This window comes from Paralichthys olivaceus, chromosome 9 (assembly GCF_024713975.1).
Source record: "Paralichthys olivaceus isolate ysfri-2021 chromosome 9, ASM2471397v2, whole genome shotgun sequence".
NCBI classification, from domain to species: Eukaryota; Metazoa; Chordata; class Actinopteri; order Pleuronectiformes; family Paralichthyidae; genus Paralichthys; species Paralichthys olivaceus.
In genome coordinates, this window is record NC_091101.1 from 20757339 (window position 1) to 20779753 (window position 22415).

The 22415-nt window shown below is 40.4% G+C and overlaps 2 protein-coding genes across 3 annotated transcripts in view; both read right to left on the bottom strand.

Moving 5' to 3' along the window:
* The window catches only part of rab28 (RAB28, member RAS oncogene family), a 28461-nt gene extending 17683 nt beyond the window's left edge, over nucleotides 1-10778 (bottom strand). For both annotated transcript variants that reach the window (XM_069531708.1, XM_069531707.1), the window contains exons 1-4: nucleotides 10276-10778; nucleotides 5085-5181; nucleotides 2250-2338; nucleotides 275-404 (exon numbers count right to left, since the gene is read on the bottom strand). In XM_069531708.1, the coding sequence (XP_069387809.1) occupies nucleotides 275-404; nucleotides 2250-2338; nucleotides 5085-5181; nucleotides 10276-10350 (391 nt within the window). In that variant the 5' untranslated portion in view covers nucleotides 10351-10778. The remainder of the gene's footprint in view (nucleotides 1-274; nucleotides 405-2249; nucleotides 2339-5084; nucleotides 5182-10275) is intronic.
* Nucleotides 10779-16471: 5693 nt separating this feature from the next.
* On the bottom strand, nucleotides 16472-19073 carry nkx3-2 (NK3 homeobox 2). Its single transcript, XM_020078688.2, has 2 exons — nucleotides 18422-19073; nucleotides 16472-17704 (listed from the first exon to the last, which is right to left on the bottom strand). The coding sequence occupies exons 1-2, from the start codon at nucleotides 18792-18794 to the stop codon at nucleotides 17280-17282; spliced, it is 798 nt and encodes a 265-aa protein (XP_019934247.2). The 5' UTR covers nucleotides 18795-19073; the 3' UTR covers nucleotides 16472-17279.
* Between the last annotated feature and the right edge of the window lie 3342 nt (nucleotides 19074-22415).

Here is a 22415-nt window from a genome sequence, read left to right on the forward strand (position 1 = left end):
ATCAGTTATCTGGTGCTCGAACAAACACGTCTGCTACCATCAAACACTCACTCCTCCACACACAAACACAGACGCACAAAATGAAAAATGTGTCAAGGTGAAGTGAATAGGGAGAAACTCTCTTCACTTATGTGAACTCAGTAGAAATGAAAATGAAGTACAATCCAAACTTGATAGACTACACTGACATTTTTAAAGAACAGTATTGTTTCTTTCCTGCAGAAAAACAATGACTTTGTCTGTGTTTGTGTATAAATATGCATCGAATACTTACTTTTGTTCCCCACTAAGGAGACAACAGGCTGGATGTCAGATTCCTCGTTGGCCTTCTTCATCATGTTGAACCAATCCTCCAGATTCTCAAAGCTCTGGTAGTTGGTAATGTCATACACCAGGAGAACTCCCTGCATTGGAAAAACCAAGAGAAACAATGATGAATAATGTCTCACATTTACAATCATCCACTGGTAAATTATGGATATGAGTACACAGTCTCTCTTAATATTCCTTTGTGTTAACGTCAGTTAAATACTGAGTGAGCATGGGAACAGTAGGTGGCACTGCTCCTCTTTTTACAGTCGGGGACACACTCACACATCATCTGTGGTGCGTGACACTGTAAATTCACATGGATCTGACTCAAAATGGAAAATAAAGGTTTGCAAATAATAAACAATTCCCACTTTTTAAAAAAAAAATCACACTCCAATTTCAGTGCAGAATATAGGTTAGGATTGGTTATCTACTGTCTGAGCTAATGAATTAAAGCTGCCTGCTGAGAGATGTTTTCCTCCTCCCTTAGTAATCTTAAACACTGCGCTCTAGAGAAACAGTCCTGCAACAACAACAAAGCCAACACTGAGACCAGAAACTGTTCACACACGAATCAATCAAGGAGTAAACACAGCTACAAGAAGTGTTGGTGGGATTCAAGACAAATCCTCTCATAGCTCAACTATCTCACTATAACTTCTGCTTTTTGTAAGGACTGGATATGAACATGGGCCACGGTAAATGTCTCTACTTTTACTGCATGATGCAACACGACATAAGGGGTGTCTGTTGCTTTTTGTTCAGCAGACATGCACTGTCACAACATGCAGGGACGGTGACGACAGCTCGCGCCTCTGACAATTACGGCGAGTCTCTCCGTAACAGCTATGATTGATTACAGGACGCACAGTGGTGAACAATAGGTGTGGAAGTTCCATACAACACTGACGAGCAAACTCTGCAAGCAAAGTGTTGTAATGTGGTAGTGATGTACAGGAGACTGTGAAAGAAGTGCTGGAGACATGGGAATATACACACTACCACGGTGCAGCTTAGACTCAGAAAACACTTAGAAAAAGGTGTCATCTCCATGATTTTTATGGCCAGATTCATTAAAAAATAAAACCTACAATTATTCTTTAGTAGAGCTGGTGTGCGGTGACGTGTCTCTTTCTCCTGCTGCAGTATGCTTTTTGATTTGACAAACCACGGCCTTTAAGTGGGCCTCTTCACACGTGAGATGTTCTGGAGGTGACAGAAAGCACTCCTCTATGGTGACATGGTGACACAGCTACCTGTCCATGCTGATGTTGTTGGCACAAACTGGTATACAATGAAAAACAAATACGTTGTGTTTGACCGAAAGCTCAGCTGTCATTTGAATAAGTTTATTGTTCTGTTACCTGAAGGACAAACCTTAAATGAGAGGCAAGAGTAAATAGATCATTTAGCAAACTATTTTCTCCACTAATTTTTCATTACTAAATAGCAGCATGAGTGTTTAAAAGTTTAATTAAATTTGGATGTTTTTACAAATTTGGGGTACTAAAAGTGTACATGAATGAGAATTTAGTTCGGAATATTTCTACAATGTGCAGTATTATTAATCATCTTTTGTCCGGTCTGCCAGAGAACATCAACAGTAGCGACTCTAAAAAAGGAGAAGGCTGATTTTTAAAGCTCTCTTGACCTGCTTTGCTCACTGTGAATCCAAATGACGGTTTATTATGATTTGGCTCCACAGGTAGGGAGTGGCAGGCTCTGCATGAAGCTGCCAAAGCTGTAATAATAACTCGGACAAGAGTCCTGTGACTTTTTAACCATAGTGACAAGCATCTATAACATTTTGTTTTGTACTTCTACAAATTTTTGCTTCGCGTTCAAGGAAAATAAAAGACTGAAGAGGTGCATGAAGATGTTTGTTAGATAGAGTAAAAACAAATCAGAGGATTATGTATGACTTTGTGTGTACTTACATGAGCTCCATATACGTATTTATCCAGCATTTTCCCTCCTAACGATTGGCCTCCAATGTCCCACACCTGCAGGGTCACATTCAGATTGCCTACAGTGGAGGAAAGAAAGAAATATCTTTAATATAAAAAGTGACATTTAAATTTAAATTGTAAAAATATTGACAAATTATATGACTTTCTTTTCTTACTTTTTTTTCTTAAAAATTCTTTCATCTGCAAATAAAATAATTCAACAGATAATTTGTGGGTTTCCATTGCAGATGTTTTTGTCCTTAACTTGTTTGTTTTAACAAAGCTCATAATCCATAGGAAATAGCCAGTCAGCTGTAACTCGACTCTGTATTTTGGCCGTGTGATTTCACTAATGAAAGTCCACCTTGTCGATATACATAATGGAAATAATAAATCAGCGATTAATGCTTCATGCTCAGGGCTCTCGCATGGCAGGTCACCAACACCTCACTTCCAAGAATATCCAGCTCAAAGATCAAGGGGGATGAATGGGTACAGTTACCCTCTAATTTAAACATCCTCAATACTCTGGCAGTAAAAAAATTACTTCTTATTAGCCTGGGAAGACCTTTTTGTATTGTGCCATTTCCTGCCAAGTGAGGAGAATTATGTGCTGTTAAGGAAAATAGCAATAATTAAACACAAAATAAGAGGAAAAGAAGACTAGTCCTAATGCTTGTGGAAAGAGAAGGAGTGAATGAGAGAGGGGGGGAGAGAGAAAGACGGGCACAAAAACCAAATCCAAATAAATATTTTCTTCCTCTGGAAAATGAAAGGGGTGGTTGAAAAAAAAAACTCAAAAAAAAGGAGGAGGGCGGACCAGACAGCGAGGAGTTTATGTTGGTGTGATGAGGGCCCTGCGCTGGGCTGGAGCTGCGATGGGGAGCAGAGCGTACCCTGTGGACACGGCTGGACGATTCAACCCTTCATAAGTCCCCTTTATAAAGCGAGGGAAGGAAACGCTGAGGTTCACAGTCACTACATCTAGACTATACAGTGTCAATGTAAAGCTACATTGAGGAGTGCAATGAATAACGGTTAAAGAGCCATCCCCACCCATCCTCAGACACAAGCTTTATTTATGTTAGAGATTCACGCTGACTCCGACATTTCTCTGCGCACCCTGAAGTAGAAACTGCAATTGTGAGCCCCACAGACTTGACTTGTGATGATAAAGAGCTCAAAAAAGCAGCATGTTGATAAGATAATTGTCCTCTTGGTGTGACCGAATCTATCAAGTGGATTTCACCTCTGGTCAGTTCCCTCCACCACCTGTACCTCAGTGTTTTGGCAGAGGCGTCAGGAAGAGGCATTGTTATAAGAAGCATGCACAGAGGAGGCTGTTGTGTGCCAGTCGGCCTATCCTCACCTTTCCCTGCATTGGAAAATGTACATTAGGTTTGACAAACCGGGCCTTCATGGAGAGAGGGGCCAAGGCTGACTTTAGGCCACTCTCCCCCCCACTGCAAAAGACCCTTAGGGCCCCATAGAAACCCAGAGAGCCACACAATCTCTCCAGTACACGGCAGAGTGGGGGTCCTAACTAAGTTTGGGACCACCCAGCTCGCAGAGCCACCCTCCAATTCATCAGCTCATCAACACCCAATTCCCCGGAAAATGGGACATTTAACTACTCTGGTGCTGGACCTTGTGTTGTTGCTGCCCCAGTGATACATGTACACTACATTTCAACAAAGCTTACAGTTACACACTTGAGAGAGCACTGATTGTTTCAGGAAAGAAACTTACTGGAAAGAGAAGTCAAACGATTAACAGCATTCAAGTTCATTTTTTAAGAAGTGAAGCCCAGCCTGTGCTTTTAGTTGGCTCTTTCATTCTGACTCCACCACAACATTTTTGGGGGTTTAGTTCTCCTAAGTCTCATAAGCTGAAACTGACACAAAATCAAAATAGAATCCTTCAGCCAACTCACAAATCAGCATAAATTTTACATTTAGCACTTAATTTGCCCTCGCTTAATGTTGTTTTATTAGTAATGAAAGAATGGAGCCACTTTGCAGATTTCTGGAGCTTAGGCCTTGGCAGAGTTTGAGAAATGCCATTTAAGATGCTGAAAATCCCCATTTCACATGGTAGGAAGTAAAAATGGGGTCTAAATATAGCATTAGTCAATAAACATTTATTTTACAGATCTAAGGGGGATACAGAGTGGGGCTTTATTTCTGTGGGTTCAACATAAACAAATAAAAACATGAATGTTTTATGTGGTGCAGGACAAAGATCAGTTGAACTGGGGGATCAGCGATATGGATATAAAATGTTGATGTATTTACTCTGTACTGTGCCCACAGAGTTATGAGCAAGGCTCGCCCATTTGGACATAAGCTGTCCAGTGGCCTTGTGGAGTCAAAAAAAGTGCTGTATGCTCTGGAGAGAAGAGCTTTCAGAGTGAATAACCCTGAGAAGTGGCAGACACTCTACAATGAGGAGCGACCAGAAAAGACACATTCAGCTCCGAGGTAACCTGAAGAAAAAAACTCCAGAAAATATGAGAAATAAAAATATGACAGTCCAGTAAAGTTGGAACAACAGGCCTCTTTGTTCGCCTTTCAATGAATTTTCTGGGTCTTTTTTAACGCTGATATTTTAAGTGTACACAAAAACAACCAAAACCTTAAGGTTGAAATTACAGTAAAAACAAACAACCACTAACAATCAAGGCAGTCTCTCTGAATACAATCATCCCAAATTATATTGAATAAACAAGTCTGCTAACCGCCACTGCATGCTTGTGCAACACGCGTGTCCGTGCTGACTCTCTGCACAAGTGAACACTCCCAGAAGATTATGAAGGTGTCTCACCTGGAAGGCTTATTCTCTTCAGAAAGAAATCAAGGCCGATGGTTTGTTTGTATTGCTTCCCGAAGGCCTCCTGTGCAAACCTGGTGGCGAGTGATGTCTGAAACACAGAGACAAAGGGAGAGAGAGAGGGAGACAGACCGAAAATGAATACAAGAACAGCTCTGCAGCAATCAACAGGACTGAAAATATGCCACTTGAAGTAATGTGTTTTGAAAAGAAAATGCTTTCAAGCTAAAGGAAAATCTGCGAGTCTTTGCTTTGCCTGATAAATAATATTCACACACTGCATGGCATAAAAACTTAATGAAAATCATAGCATGGCCCAGAGCAAAATGGAAGATGCTGCAAAACTCCTTCCAGAGAAAATATACAGCGTGTTTAAGAACTTCCTGAAAAAGTGATATTTCAGTGGTGAGCAGAGAAGATTTCATTCACACAGAGTGAGTAAAGTGCCAAACTAAGCTTTTTACAATATTTCAATTTCTAATATTTCTAAAAATACACAAGGCTAACTTATCATTTCACCACACTTCCATGTGATTCTTTTCCACAACCTAGCGTAGCCAGAATTCATAGACAGAGTAACGTGAACTATGCCCCGCGGAGTATTCATTTCATCATTACCAATCCATTTTAAGCACCTTCAAAAACGTAGTGATTGACTTGAAGGTACGCTGATGTAATTGTCTGCCTCGTCTGCCGTCTCACTGCTCAGCCGCAGTTGTGACAGTGAAAATCAACGTGAATTACAAAAACAGGTGCTGGAGTATGTGTCATGTCTCCAGACGGCAGACCTAATAATTGCCACAAATTATAAAACCTCCATCACTGTCACCGTTGTGTTTGAGGAGGAAAAAAATAGCATGTTAGGGGCTCTCCTGAAATCCATGGGAATTCATAGCGCAGGCTTGACATGCCAAGTTTAATTCATTTTGATGGATGAGGATAGGGAAAAAAATGAAGTGCTGAATGTCTATTAGCTATCTTTAGAGCAGTGTGCTTACATAAACACAACAGAAAAGTGAAGCAATGGGACTCTCTGAGTGTTCATGTGGCAGCAAATGCATTTTAATGTGGTACTTGACAATCACTGAGGGTTAGAAGATTTAAAACTAAATTCTTTCTTTTAGTCCACTAAGCTTTCACTTGATCCAGTGTCCTTATCTACCTCCATTCATGCTCAGAGTTTAGATTTAACCAAGTAACGTTTCACATTAGACTGGATTTATTACAAATCACTCCTAAGCAAACAGAATGTAATATAATTTGGAAAACCCTTATCACTGTCCATCCAAATATTTGATTGGATTTCTTGTCATGATACCTTTGATATAAAAGCATTATTTTTATCGAGCAGGGATGATTAAATGTTGTCTTTTAATTGAACCCACTAAATGTGTAATCCTGACTTTTACGAATGGCTCTCTTGATAAACATGTCCTGAGAGGTGCAGGATAAAGTTTGATCCACTTAGTTCTTTTAAACGTTAACTAACCTGCAGACTTTTTTTCATCACAGTCTGCAGAGCTTGTCACAGGCTCGAGAGTGACTGAAAAATTACTAGAGGTGACTGACGCAACAAGGAGAAAATCGTCCATTTAAGTAGCCCAAACAATCACTGACAACACAGGAATAACAAGCTCGGACAGCAAAAATGTATTCCACATGCTCGCGTTGGCCTAGTCGGCCATTTGTCTTGGCATTCCAGTAGCTTGGCTCACGTCCCTCAACGTAGACCTTTTTTTTTTCCCATCGTACAATTGGAGTTAACCAGCAAATGTAAAAGCTGGCGTAATCCTGACACTCCAACAGAGAACAGCACAGGGTCACCAACGATACCAGTGCCGGGAAATGGGGGAAGTTCTACTGTAATAAGAAACTGAGAGAGAGAGGGAAAAAAATATGGCAAGCTGATTATGTCCATGTGATGCAACACATATGAGAGAGGTTGTGCATTTTTGCAGCGTGGTATCCAAAACTGGCTCTATATTCAGTCAAGACAGATAATAAAGTTGTTATTTTGATGAGGAGCTCATCTGTAAAGATCATTGCTGGGACTCAGGTTAAAGAATAGACCTGTGTATAAGTTATTCTTTAATATGTGAGCCACCATGTTTTTAAAACATCTTGCTCAGGTGGACAAGCCTCCCCAGATCCCCCTCTCTATTTCTGAATGGACAACCAACCACAGGCGAAAATACCACCGAGAATGCTGTCCAAGAAAAACTGATCCGATTGCAATTTGCTGAGCAAATTGACATTAATAAGGGGGGAAACGGCATTCAAGATGTCAGTCAGTGGTGCCTACTCAAAATGGGGGCAGGGCTCCTGTTTTGTGCCCAAAACAGACAAGCAGGTAAGTCATTCAGACAGTGACGAGCTGACACCTGGCAGCAGCGTGGGGAGGGTTATTAATGTAGCGTATCTACTGGGAACTGAGTTGTGTGTGTTCTCCACATGCCCCCCCCCTTACCCCAAAAGAAAATGTCTCGAATGAGAACATTCATTTTTCTCATTGGGTCTCACCATTACTGCTACATTCATTTTCTTTCTCCCAGAGGAAGCAGAGATTAGTTATGAAAGGGGATGTGTAGCCGAGAAGCACTTGACGTCTCCTCCCTTGCATTTGCACGCACTCATTTGGGGATTCAGATGCAGTGAAGAAGAAACTTGGCTGGATTGTCATGACAACCTCACTGCCTTGCTGCAAAGAATTGTTTGGTGTGGCAGGGTAAAAATTCCCCTGTTGTGGATGTTGGTTGGCCCTTTATAATCTGCCTCTTATACTTATTTTAATGAACATGGTGAAGAATTCGCTCCAGTGGTTTTGAAAGGGAAGCGGGACGAACAGCACTCCATGAGCATGGATTAGATTTACCACAGAGATACACAATAAAGTAAGAAAATGTATATTTGCTCACATTTCATAGTGTTCAACCAAACTCTACTCCCAGTATTCTTTTATCCTATCAAATGAGAAAATAGCCGCATCTCTCATTAGGGTTGTCCAGATACAATTTTTCTTAAATGCAGCTTCACTCTGGAGCCAATTCTATACGGGCCGATGAGAGGTACACTGACGGACAATAACCACCAGCTGCAAGAGCCTGACTAAGCAAACTGTAGCCTTCCTTTATCAACTACCACACTCTGTTAAACACTGTACAAATCTACCCAGAGTTCACTGAGCAGCTGTAAGGTTAAGAGTATGTTCCTATTCAACACAATTCAAAGAAACATTTATTCAAAACAAACTAAACTTAAAAGGGAAATTTAAGTTGATATATGTTTTTCTAAATGTCTTTAAAAATGCCTGTGTCATTTGAGCAGTAAACTGAATGTAATGGTTATGAGACACAGCTTGGGCATGATATTAAAATTGAGTGTACCAACTTGTTATAATAAGAATTAGCCAGCTAGAAGAAAGCACCACAGGCAACTATGTGCAATAGCAGATGCATAGACTAAGAGCTGGATAGATCTTAATAGGTTCAAAACAAATCATTTAAATCCTAATGCTAAATCTGAGTCAGAAACAAAACTACAGAAGTACAATAACTTTGTAAAAGGTGTCACTGGATTTATAAAAAGTGAATGCAAAGTATTTTTATGGTTAGATTTTTTTACCTGCTGTTTACATGACAGAATTTCTTTTGGAAAACATTTAAATGAGATTAAGAGCAGCTTTTGTATTTCACTTATGAAAACCAAACATTTAGATTTGCTTTAAAAATAAAAAGCAAGAGAAATATTATTTGGCTATTTATTTAGTGTTTACCTTTAGCTGTGACTGCGATAAAAACACCTCAACCTCGTTTACACTATGTCTGAGTATTGACCAACCCAAGATCAGTGTGAATGAGCAACCTCTGGAAAACTACATTATGTAATACATGAGTGTACTTTTCGCCAGGACTTACTGGAAGCTCAGGCTGGTGGTCAGGCGTGAAGTCAGATTTTGTGTCAACTATTGCAGTGTTTTTCTATGATATGCGCTAAAATTAGTAGCTTGCTAATTTAGCAGCTGAAAAATAGTTACATTCATTAATTTAATGAAGAGTAAACAGCTATTTAGCTTCAGTAAATGTTGGATTGAGCAAGAAAGGAATACGGGAAAAATTGTGGAGCCGACTTTAACCATATGCGTCTCTCACTGCAAACGTCGACTGACAGTGAAGTTGCAAGTTCCAGAGTGAAATCTTGTCAACCTCCATCCATCATATTGACTTTCTCCACACAATCTGAGAAGTGTCTCCTCTTGTAGGTTACGACTTAATAAATAACTAACCTGTTGAGTTATTGTAAAGTCACCAACACAGAGGGCCACATCAACAAACATTTACATCCCTCTGTGCAGAGGAATGTTTTAAATCAATTATAATATAACCAATTGCAATAAAGTGAGCTTTGGACAGAATCAAAGCTTTTTCATTATTCCTTGTGTACAATATGGCAATTGCCTGTCTCTAGTACTAACAGCTGAAACCACATAAGGTTTCCAGAACTAAATAGTTTAACGCCAGCGGAAAAAAATTGCAGAGGCAGAATGAGAGAAGTGCATTAGTTCTGTTTAAAATCCATTTAGAAATTGTGTTTTTAATGTTTGGCAAGAATCACAACTCAAATATGATGAACTGCTGATAGTAATAAGACTCCCCCTTAGCCAGATGTTAACCACGGGGCGGCAATATTTTTCTTTGGGTTTGTGTGCTAGCCAGTGGCTCAGGAAACATCACACGAACAGAGGGACGAATTCAGAATGTGTGAAGATTCTTGATGTGGATGTGATGCAATCAGTATTTGCACGTTGTGTGTATTTGCTGTGAAAGTGTTATCTAATAGATGTTTTCTCTAGTTTGTTTTGTCTATTCGCATCATGTACTCTTGCTCTAATACTTCAGTCACAGACATTTTACAGCATTCTACAGTATTTACTTAAGTAGTGAGGTTTTAAAAACAGGACATTCAGGTTAGGTTTAGGTAATACGTTTTAGGAGCTGCATACGTCTTTCTCCACTAGCGTGCTGTGATTGTTGTTAGCTTGTAGCCGAGTTAGCTATGGCAGTGTCGGTCACCATGGTGACGGTGCGAGCTTCAGGATGAGCACCGTGAAGCAGCGTGTGCCAGTCTGTGTGTGTCTGTGTGTCAGTCTGTGTGTGTCTGTGTGTGAGTGTGTGTTTGATGGTCTCACCTTCCCACAAGCACCGTCTCCTATCACCACAAACTTCAGCTGCCTGTCCTGACTGTCCTCCTCCGAGTCCGACATGACGCTGAAATCTGCCCCCGACTGCTCCGGTGAATATAAAAGCGGACCCAAACAAAGGACCCAAACAGAACCAGTCCCCCGTCGCCGAATCACCGACTATCAGGAGAATCACAGGCGGATTAAAGGAGCGTTGAGTGGGCAAACAGACGCCATTTTGACTCCACTGACACACACACTGCTCCGCTCGGCCTGCTCCGCTCTCTGTCGCTGCTGCTGCCGGCGACGCGCACCGACTTTCAAACGGTTACAACGAGGGTTGGTATCTACGGAGAACCGAGCCGCGCGTCCCGACTCGCTGTTCCGGTTCGTGGTGTTGTCATTACCGCTGCGAGGCCGTTTCCTTTTCTCGGGGAGAAAGAGCAGAACCGGAAGCGGCAGCCAGGATCCGTGTGGTCGCGTTCCGAGTGTGTGTGTATGTGTGTGTGACGCGCTGCAGTTGCCATGGTAACAGGGGGGTCAAAGTGCGCGCACATGAGCGCGCGTGAATAAAGTAATAAACAATAAACAGCAAAATAAAAACTGTGAGAAATTGATTGAATGTTAAAACTGTAGAGCTTCAAGTATTTTCTATACAAATATACTACACACTGTTTCATGAGGAGTTTTATTCTCCTGTATACTTTTACTCAACCACCCATCTTTTATTTGCATAAATATACAACATGTACTACAGCTATAGGTGCAATTTACACTGAGAGCATATCTTCAGCTTATAAAATATATTTATTGTGTATATTAGTAGTATCAGGAGCTCTGCCTCAACACACTGCCTCAACACTAAGCTGTTTATTCCTTATTATTTCTTCATGCAGCATTAGATAGTCAGACGCAACTTAAGTATGATAGTCAACGCAACATTTTAGGGAGTTGTGAAAAAAGAGAAGTTTGAATGTGTTTTTATGTTTATTTTATACGTTGATCAATCAATCAGTTATTTCAGATGATTGATGTTGATTGTAGCCTTAAAGTCTTCTAAGACAATATTACCTGAGGTTCTGTGTGTTAATTACTTGACACAGGGTCAGATATTTGATCAAATACAACTTGATACCGAGTGAACAAAATATACTAAAACAATTTAGTTTTTAAACCTGAATGATACCAAATCCCTTTGCAAGATGATGGAGTATGAGGGACATGTTTTATTTTACATTTTACCTCAGTGTTGTAAGATATGTGATTGATAAAACAGACAGAAATGGTGTGGGCTGAATATGAGGCTCTTGGAGCCCCTGTGGGTCTGTGGCCCCTGGACAGCTGCTTGCTGTGCCTGGTTGCTAATCGTGCCTTGGCTGAGGGACCTAAATAACTGGTACTAAATGGTAACAGAAAGTGGTGTTACCTCTTTTACTTGCACATTATATCATTCGTTTGTTTGCTTTATCAGGAATTTCCATTGCTGAATATATTATTCAGTTTAGTGACTATACACACAAAAACCTCATTATATTTTACTATTTTGATATCATGATGTTTCTGATTTTCTAAAAAACTAAAAAAAAAAGCCTGTCTATCAAAAAGGATGTATACAGTAGATTTTTCTCAATATTACGCTGCTTTTCTTTCAACTCACACATGCAAATGTATTCTTGTGCACATGGACACTGTAGTTCATGTAAAGGCTACTCTGGTGTGAGCCGAATATGATGTCTATGATTTTTGTTCACCTGAATAAAAACACTGATCTCAATTATTAAACTGTCAAATCTGAAGAGAACCAACAAACACACTTAAATATTTTCAATTTGCCCTTAAATCACTTTAAACCATTACAGACAAGAATTCAAATCTTAATATTCTTGAGGAGACCTGTTCTTTTTTTCCACTGCTCAGTTCACAGCAGACAGAGTCTCTCAGAACGTCACAGTTCAGAGAAATTCCTCAGCAGATGTGTAATGCGATTGCTCCAGATGACACACTGATGTATTTAGAAAAGAAGGCTGAGTATTATGACTTATGACAAAATAGAGCATTTTAAACACAATTATTCTGTGACTTTTCTCTCTGGTGTATTTGTTAATTTATTAGTTCAAGAATAAACTCTTAATACGAACACATGCAAAAACAGTTAATTATTGTGCATGTTGTTTTAGTTTTTTTAGTTTTGAATTTACGAGAATGCAAACAAATGACACCCAAACTATTCTGTAATGTAAATGGAATAAATTTGACTAAAATAATTATGTTTGAATCACTGGGATTAACCCGTGTGTCACCAGGTTACAGTCTTATTAAACATGAATCTGTTAAAGAGGAGGATAATAACAACACTACATTTTGTACAATAATTTACATTTAAAATCTACAACCTGTGGAATTTGATTAAAAAGGCATTTCAAGGAAAATGATCCCACTTTACACAATTGTTTCTAATATTCAGCAATTTATAAACATACTAAAACATATAAAAGTCGAGTAGATGCACAGAAAAAAGTGAATTGGTGTGTTTCCACTCATTTCAAATCTACTATTTCATGGGATAAGTTAGGAGTTAGGTTTCAGTCACAGGTTTATTTCTCCTTATTGTATGTTTAGTCACATTTCCTGACAAAATCAATGGTGGTGTTTAACAAACTTGAGGCTGAATGACGGTGCTCGTCTTTCACACTTGCTTTTCAGTGCAGGGGCAGGATGTGTCTCTGGGACGTCCATGGGGGAAGAGGAGGAATTCGCACCTGGGCCACAGTGAAGCAGGTGGAAGTCTCTGTCAGGTCAGTTTCACTGAGTCCTGCAAAATGCTCATGGGGGTGTGATTGACAGCTTCCAAACCGGAAGTCTGATATTGTCTTCAAGGGTTGCTGTGGAGACGGATCAGGATGATAAAGACTTTAAAACTAAAAACGGTTTGTGGATCGATTCTGCTCCTTGTCATCGGTTTAGTTCAATTAATTAAATTAATCCTGTAACCTGCTCGTCTAAAAAGAGTTTAATTTTTCTGTTGGGCCAAAGGGATTTAACACACAAATTAATAAATTAACAAGGAAAGAAGGAAGAAAATGTGGGACTATTTATCTTAATAAACTTTATTCTTAGGTTCAATAGCTCAAAAAAAACCGAAAATAAAAACTTTTCCTTATGTAATTTGTGATTGTTTAGTTAATAATTAGTGTTGCTTGTGATTAAATCTTTTTTTTGTTTGTTTAGAAAATCATTGAATCAACTGATACCAGATATTTAATTGACCCATGTGGGTTTTTCAAATTGCAAAGCTTCACAACTTCAAATATTGATGAATAACATTCATGAAAAAGAAAAAAGAACATGCAAATCCAAAGTGTTCACAGATAAGGTGACAAAAAGAAGAGCACTATTCACCATGTTGCCTATGTTTGAAAATTGTGGCGTAAAATGGATCAAACTACATCTATTTCTATTTTATTGCTTTGATTTGTATTTGTTGGTTTAGCCTCCCACACACAACCAGGTTAATAAACGTAAAGCATAAATGATTAAAAACATTCTAGTCTTGCTTGGTTCGTATTGCAAAAAATATATATTAAAATAATTGAATTGTTTGATTGTTAAAATATTCCATTTAATCGAGGCTATAAATAAAAAGGCCTTAATTGTGAAGTGACCCTGTCAATTGTGTATTTCACCTGTGTCGTGTTCAGACTGTCACAGTAAAAAAAATGTATAGTTTCATTCAGAAGTTATTTCAACAGGTTGATTTGTTCCCATATTAAAACCAAATTTATCACGGGAACGAGCTTTAACAACTAGTTAAGTGGATCGTTTAACAGGCTAATTTGGTGGTGAACCGTTAGCTTCTACAGTGTTGTGACATTTCAAGGAAACGAGAGTATTTTAAAACCATTCCCTTCCCAACATTTCTTTGTGGTTTCTCCGCCACAAAACAGACGCAGATCCAGAGGACCTCTGCAGTGACTGCTCAGATATTCAGTCTTAGATTTAAACCATAATGGTCTTCAGTCCATTTAAGTCGAGCTAAATAAGGCTCAGTTCAACTGTGTGTAACGTCTCCAATAATATCTATTAAATATCAATTTTCTATCATCCATCCTGTAACCGGATACAAACCAACAACTGAGTGTGTGCAAATGAAAATAATTACAGCTCAGTACAAAGGTCAAGAGCAGAACTGTCCCTGACTCAGTTCGGGTCAGACCTCGTTTAGGGAAAGAACACAATAATCCGCCTACAACAAGAAAACCCAAATAATGAAATCATGAAAGCTTGTTTGGATTTCTGCTCGGTCTACGTCAATTCCAGCTGTTTTCTTTTTCCTACACAACAGGCTTTAAAAAAAACCTACATTCGCAACTTTCCTCCTGTTATTTAAAAAAGCAGGAGATACACAAAAATAGATGTTCCCCTTTTTATTGGACAAGAAAATGAGTTACTTGTGCGTAAACCACTTTGTATGTGCGTAATTTTGCTTTCAAGGTACAAATAAAATCCACATTCTGGGGAGGTCTACCCGTTCATTTTTGTTTAAATCAGTTAACAAATACAATGTGTTTATATCCCCATTAAGAAATACAATATGTGTGTTTCCCACGCAATAACGTGTAGTCGAAAGAATCACGCCACTGGAATGGGGTTAATGCACACTGATGGGGGTATTTGTATTTCAACAAACGCAGGTTGAGAGAAAAAACCGCCGCGATATGTCTCTCTATATCAGATATCTTCACATGCAGGTATGAAAAGAAGTCATGTGGGACGGTCCACTCCTTAGTATCCGTCTCTGTCCTTTCAGCTCCAGGGGAGACACTAAGGAGCATCGTTGCCGCTGGAGATGGCCTCGGGTGTGGCCTATATACCTGCATCGAGCAAATCTGATATTAGGAAATATAGGCGCCATTCGCGAGTAGAAAGACTGTTTTTACCATTTAGGGTTAGAGAAGAAGGGGCACTGATCGACCAAAGCCATATGCCTACGTGTTGGTGCGTATTCGTGCGTAAAGTCGCATGTGCGCAAAAGAACAACGCCATTATACGCAGAGCTGGCAGCTCTGAAATACAGAGGTTTTCCCATCTGGGTCCCATGATATGACTCAGTGAGCATGGATGTGTCATCTTGTGAAACAAAATGTGTTGTAATAATCTGTTACCTTGTCTTTGAAATAACCAAATTGAGATTTTGTTTCTTCATCCTCACGCTGATCTGTAAATCTTACAGCTATTACATTTTTATTCCTGATTTACAGTATCCCTCTACGTGTGTGTGTGAGGGATGCAGGTATTTTATAAGGCTGGAGATGGATGGCTGAAATGCGGCAGCTCCCTACTGACCCCGACTTAACACACTGGCTGCTACTGCACACAGAATAACACCTAATAGGCTGCTACTCCCGAAATACTTCAACTTCAGCGGTGGACCCAAAATTATTAAGACAAGTTACGCGTATTTTCACAAGTGGAAATTGTTCCTGTTTGCTGTCTGTAAACACCACAAAATGAGAAACCGTGCTTTCCATCTTTGGTTTAAATTTAGACGCAGTGACACCGGCCTCCTTAACCCCGGAATACTCCTCTCCTTGTGTTGACATGCAGCGCTAAAGGTAGCTGTCAGTTCACCCTGTCCGGGAATCACACCGCTATTCATCATTATCTGACAGGTGTTGTTTGGGAGGAAAGTCATGGTGGCCCAGGGGATAAATACGTGATGGGAAGGAAAGTAAAGACATCAATTCAGCCAAAAAGTAATTTTCATAGCAACGATGCGCACAGAAAGATTCGAATTCAATGGATAAATCCGTTTCTGTGTATTACTTAAAGGCCAATTTACCTTTAGTTTAAGTTTCCTCGGTGTGTGCTCTCATACCACAGAAAGGCTTTGTTAATAATAAGTCATATTTACAGTCTGTTTAAACTGAAAGGACTAAGAGGCAGGAAAAGATGCACAACGTCGAGGTTTAAAAGCGGTTTGAATCTGTAACCATCCAGCTTTTACGCAATAAAGTGAAGAAGAAGCGATAGTTATTACTAACAATGATTAAGAAACCAGCGCTGCGTAAAATAAGAACATATGTTTGGTTTATAATTATTGATGAAATTAGACCGTTTTATTGGTGTTGTTAAAATATTTCTTTCCGTGTCCCAATATTACACATCATAATAAAAACCTTAAAATAAAATTACATCCAGGTAAAAGTAATGCCTGATATGTTTTTAATGTTTTTTTTTCGATCTAAACAGTCATTTAACACGAATAACATGTACATGTACATTTCATTAAAAGGAGGTTGGTGTGTTACCGCCACACGAACACTTTCAGGCCAGCAACACAACAAACTGCCTCTTTTCAGTCTGACACTGCACATGTCCAATAATGTTTCTTACATTGAAATAATGTAACGTATATGCTGAAAAGTGCTGAAATATCTTACCTTTACAAACACAGCAAGAAAAACAAACACACACACAACCTGTAACAGAGACACTTATTTGAAAAGTCAATGGAATATGTCTATTTCCGATCACTGCAGAGGTAGGAAGGCGCATGTAAAATATAAACCAGCATAAGGTGACATTTTTCAGTCTGTTTTAGGCCTCCGGGTCCTAAAGTGGGGTCTTCAGAGGTCCTTGAGGGGCTCCCGGGCACAGAGAGGAATACTTTACTGTTATTACTGTGTCACTCCTCAGAGGTTAACATACTGACATTTCATAAAGACGTCCAGTCTCCCTGCTCCCCCACAGTTGAGACACTAAAAACCCTAAATCTTGAAAATATCTTCTGTAACAGGGTTCCTCCTCCTCATTCAAAAGAATAAGGAGTCTTTTTTTTAAGTTTTTGAGGATGTGGAAGATGTTTGGGAAGCCCTGGTCTGGCCTGGACAGCACGATGAGCGAGTTCAATCAGATAATTCTCCTCCTCTTGTCAGAAAAAAACTGTTTAGTTAGTTTGATTTCCTGGGAGCAAAGAACAGTCAAATAAAACAATAAATACAGTCACCGAGCTGTCACTGGTTCCCGGCGCATGCAGAGAGTGTCCACGCAGGGAGGCAGTAAGCGTAGGGATAATAGTAGGACGGCTGCAGGGAGAGCAGCGGGGGCCGCAGGATCTCTCCCGGGCTGTACTGTCTCTGGTCGTCCCGCACAAGTACTTTCACCGCCACCTTCTTGGCCGCCGGGGTCGACGCCATCAGGTCGGCGGCCATCTGGCGACGCTTCGTCTTGTACCGGCGGTTTTGGAACCAGATCTTGACCTGGGTCTCTGTGAGCTTCAGGGAGGCCGCCAGGTCCGCCCGCTCCGGCCCGGACAGGTACCTCTGGTGGTTAAAGCGGCGCTCAAGCTCGAAGACCTGCGCATGTGAGAAGGCGGCTCTGGAGCGCTTCTTCCGCTGTTTGGGTTGATCCAGGCTCTTTTCGTCCAGGGTGCTGGAGTCTGGAAGGATGGGGGAACACAGACATAGCGTGCAAGTCAATACCTGTATTTGTCTGATGTTCTAAAACTACTTGAAGCACGTGTTAATCAGATGATGGATGCATTTAAACAAAAAGTAAAAATGAAAGGAGATATAGGGACATGCACGTGGTGTTTTAATTTCCCATTTTAGCTTCTTGTTGTGAATAAACTTTCTTAGATTTTTCTTTATGCCGATTGATGCTGTTTGTAAATAAAACGTGAAAACTACCAGATCCATTATATTTGCTACAGGTCTTAAGACCCAAACCTTTAAAGTTACTTTGTAAAACTGGCTTCAATGATCGCTTTGTTTACAACTTAAATCCAATGTTAAATCTTGTCAGTGCAGCATGAGTTAGATTACAACGGTAATGACTCAAAGAAATGCCTTTAAACATCTTGTGGTACAGAAATAAACCCAGAGAATCCACTAACAAGCGTGCGTAAAAGTTGAACAGTTTGTGCGTAAAAGTTAGCAGGGTGAGGATAAGTTTTGCCAAGAGGCCTGATACGCTACGAAAACACAATCACGGCTCTCGTTGAGTGCAACAGCGGTTTCAAACATCAGCATTAAAGGCGTGTGAGGTTCTTTAACTCGGACTTTTACTGCGTCATTATGGTTTTGTTCAAATCATAGAATCGCGGTTTATTTTTGCTTTGTGTACAGCTGCCTGTTGGTCTTTCTGTCTCACTCACCCGTGGCATTGTTGGGTTCACTGTCACTCTTTGCGTTTTCCGCAGCTGCAGACTCGTGGTCAGTCTCCTCCTGCGGACTTTCCTCCGGCACATCGGACGCTGCGTCTCCGTCCTTCTCCGACTTGCACGCGGCCGGAGTCTTGCCGTCGTTGTCGTCGCTGAGTCCCGAGTCTGAGTCGTAACTTTTCTGGTCCGTCGGCTCACAAGCTTCCCCGTCGTCCCTCCTCGAGCCGTCGTTCATCTCCCCAAATATTTTCCAGCACGCCGTCTTGGAGAAGCACATGTCCAAATCTGGCAAGTGTCGGCTGTCGTCCTTTTTGTTCAGGATGGCTTGGATCGAGAAAGGCATCAGCGAGTTGCCACGAACGGCCATTTTCACGAAAGCAAAATCACAAAGTTTGCTCGATGTTGAAGTTGAGTGATTAGCCAGCCGGGATATTGGAGTAAATGTCAGTTCATCCACATTTTAAAGTACTCCCTCCGTGGAGCTCTGCTGTCGCTTAACTTTTTTTCCCCTCCGGAGCTGGTTCCTAGTCGCATCCCCGCGGGAGAAGCCGTGGAAAAGTTTCTGCTACATCCGCAGGCACGATGCTGCTCCTCCGTACAGCTCTGCCATCAGCCCGGGCTCACTCCAGTCTCTGGCTCTTTTCACCCAATGTTTTTAACGTCCACCCTCACCTGTGACTGACAGGCACTCCTCGCCGTCTCCCATTGGCCCAGAGAGGAGGAAAGCTCTCTCGCTATTGGCCACTGTAAACGACGTCATGCCACTTGCAACCGGGTGGGAAAAAGTTGAAGGAAAGTTTGGTGGACGCTTTTCACAGGAGGCAAAACTGACATGAAGGTTGCAACAACACACGTGTATTTCAACGGAAAGAGCCCAAAAACTGGAGAGACAACTGTGCAGCTGCGTGGCCTGTGACAGGAAAATGTATTGTTTTTAATCTGTCTAATTTTTAAGTATTTTAGGATAAATGTGACAGATTTTTATGCTCTATTCTAAACTCCTACAGTCAGTAAAAAAACGGCGTCCCGTGCGTAAAAGATAGCAGACTGGCTGCAGCACCAGTAGAAAAATAAAAGGTTAAAGTCGTGCCTCTCATTTTCAAGAATGCAGCTTCAGGACAATAAATTATGCGGATTTGTCACTTTTTGGAAACTTAACCCTTCATCATCCAAACAGGTCGCTGGGAGTCAGCTGCGTGGCGCGTAACGATCACTTTTTTATACCTTGGCATTTCAGGATGTGACCCACGCGCGTCAGATGATCCGCATTTCTCTGTCTACGTTTTATTCTGATCTTTTATGTGCACATCCTCGTCACGTCCTCGACAGCCTGCATCATGGATCGCCATGACCAGGTAGGCCTCAGCTTGTGCGCAAAAAGAACCAACTCCATGAGATGATAGAAGTAATTTCACCCACTAGTGACTGTATTAAGTGTAAAGCAGTGTTTCATTGAGTGATACAAATATCTGAGAGCAGTTTACTGTCATTGTCTCAGTAGGTCAGACTGTGCAAAGTCCCAGAAACACTGACAGCTATTTCAGAAAATAAATAAGTGAAACGACTGAAATCACCTTGTTCTAACCAGCAGAACATTCGACTGAGAATAAAAAGGTCGATTTTCATATCAGACTTCTCATAAGAAATTCACAGACTGGCTCTTTTTGTATCGTCAAAGAAACATATGTGTGTTTTCGTTTACCTGACAATGACTCTTTGTTTTTGTAAAAAAAAAGTACGATTATTTATTTAACAAATATATTATATATAATATATATGGAGAAAGATATTACTATAATATAGTTTCATCAGATGAGGAGTGTGTCACTGCAGCTGTGTGTGTGTGTAAGTGGACAAACATCTGTCGCTGCAGATGTGGATCGTGACCTCAGCCGTCGCCTGTGCATGAGGCAGGACGCACACGCTCTTTCTGCAGCCTGGAGCACCACACATCCTCAATATCCTGCTCTCTCATGAAGGTTAGATTTTATATTTTTTGGAAATATAGATTTTCTTTATCAGTCCATCTGACTCTGAAAATTTGAAATTAAATCCTGATCTTACATTAGAAGTTTGAAATGGTATTAAAGAAAACATCTGAAATAAATTATATAAATGCTTCTCCTGCTACATCAATAAACGGGTAACCATTGTTTAAAGAATTATCATTATTATTTTATCTATTTATTATTATTTCGTATCCTAAATGAACAATGTGTCATTTTTTTTACTTTAACAAATTCCCAAATAAATGAGCAGACTGTTATAAAATGGTTCTCTTTACTTTTTAAGTCATTTTCGTGTCAGTGGGGAGTCTTTGATGAATGCGTCTATTTTTCTGCACATGAATGTTCCCGAGCCCGAACCTGCAGGCGACTGTGCGGCAGAATTATTTTTTAAGACAACATAAATCTGTAAAGCTCGACCTGTGTCCTCACACGCACGTTATATCACTGGTCATTTGACAAATGCTTGGGTAAAAATGAGAATTGAATGACTGTGCGCTTTCAATATTGACGCCTTAAGTTGAATGGGTCTTTATCTTTATTATAAAAACAGCATCTGTAGGTAAATAAAAATACACCCGCAGCTCAACCGCATGTGAATAATAAGGATACAACCAGTCCCGTCATCTTATTGACCTGCTGGTTTGAGCAGAGAATTTACCAGCGCTGCTTTGACCTTGTGCAAACCCGTTGCGTGCATATATTATACCATCTAGTGGCCACTGGAAATACCTCCTCATCTTGACATCTGGCACCTTTGGGGTCAGCTCACTGAACTTTACGCTGCGTAACAGAGCCTCTGTTTTGCGCCTCGACCTCATTAGAAGCGCGATTTCACCGAAAAACGCTTATTTCTAGAGAAAACTTTCAGCAACTCAATCGTCTAATGCATCAGCTGCGATGTTTCACCTCAACCTCTAACTGGTTTCAACTCCTGCTCCGTGAGACCAGTCTAATGCTGCTGCGTAAAATCATGTGCCATTGTCACCGGGCTGGATGTGATGTGACCTTGGGGATAGAAGTCTGTAACTTTCACCACAAGCAGTGAAAACACAACTGGAAAAAGAAAACGCACAAACCGCTGACACCGTCTGGATAGTTTCACACACCCTGCTGCCCGTGTTCTTCTAGAAACTGCTCGATGCGCCCAAGGCCAATGCACAAGTGGTACATCACATAGTTTGTATTGTATAGAACAAGAAACGTTTTTTTCCTCCCAGGTTTTTGTTGGCTTTTGTCCTAAAAACGGACCCGTACACAGGACTTTACCCTGGGAAAAATGGAAAATAAATACAAGTGTCTGCCAGTTCTCCAACAGAGTGGGCCAGTGTGTGCCTATCAATGTGATGTCAAGCAGAGCACCACGGGTTGCACCGTGTTTTGGTAACCACACTGCGAGGAGGAGTAATACGCAGTAAGTAGTTGTAAGTGGCAGGAAATGTAAACAGCAGCAACAGCAGCAACAGCAGCAGGATTTCATTCAGACAACTGTTGGAGCAGGTCATCAAAAAAAAAAAAAAAAAAAAAGACAAGACACACATCATCCTCAGGTTCATCACAGCACCTGAGCAGGTATTCAGGGAATTCAGCTCATTTAAAGTAAAACGCCTCATAAAACATGTCTGAATAAGCAGCAGGTTGCTGTTGCTATTTAAGTTAAATTATTATCAATGAAATGTATTGTAAAAATCAAAGCGAATATTAAACTACTAGTAAATGATTTGTATTATTCTATTGCTGTGGAGCCACATTGAACTGCTTCTTCGTAATGTTGGGTCGGTCCAGATTAATCATATTTTAGAAACTGATCACATGATTTGTTTATAATTGTTTTGTTTTGAGGATAATGACATAAGAGAATACCCGTTCAATAATAAATAAGTATAATCATGTCTACTGAAATGTATTGGGTGAAGAATTATAAGTTGAAGTTGCATAAACTGGAAACACTTCAGTATTCCACCACTTCAAATAAATACATC

Coding starts and splice junctions, on each gene's coding strand:
- nkx3-2 (XM_020078688.2), bottom strand. CDS start 18,794: ATGGCCGTTCGTGGCAACTCGCTGATGCCTTTCTCGATCCAAGCCATC. Junction 17,705..18,421: donor TGAACCCAACAATGCCACGG/GTGAGTGAGACA, acceptor CCATCCTTCCAG/ACTCCAGCACCCTGGACGAA.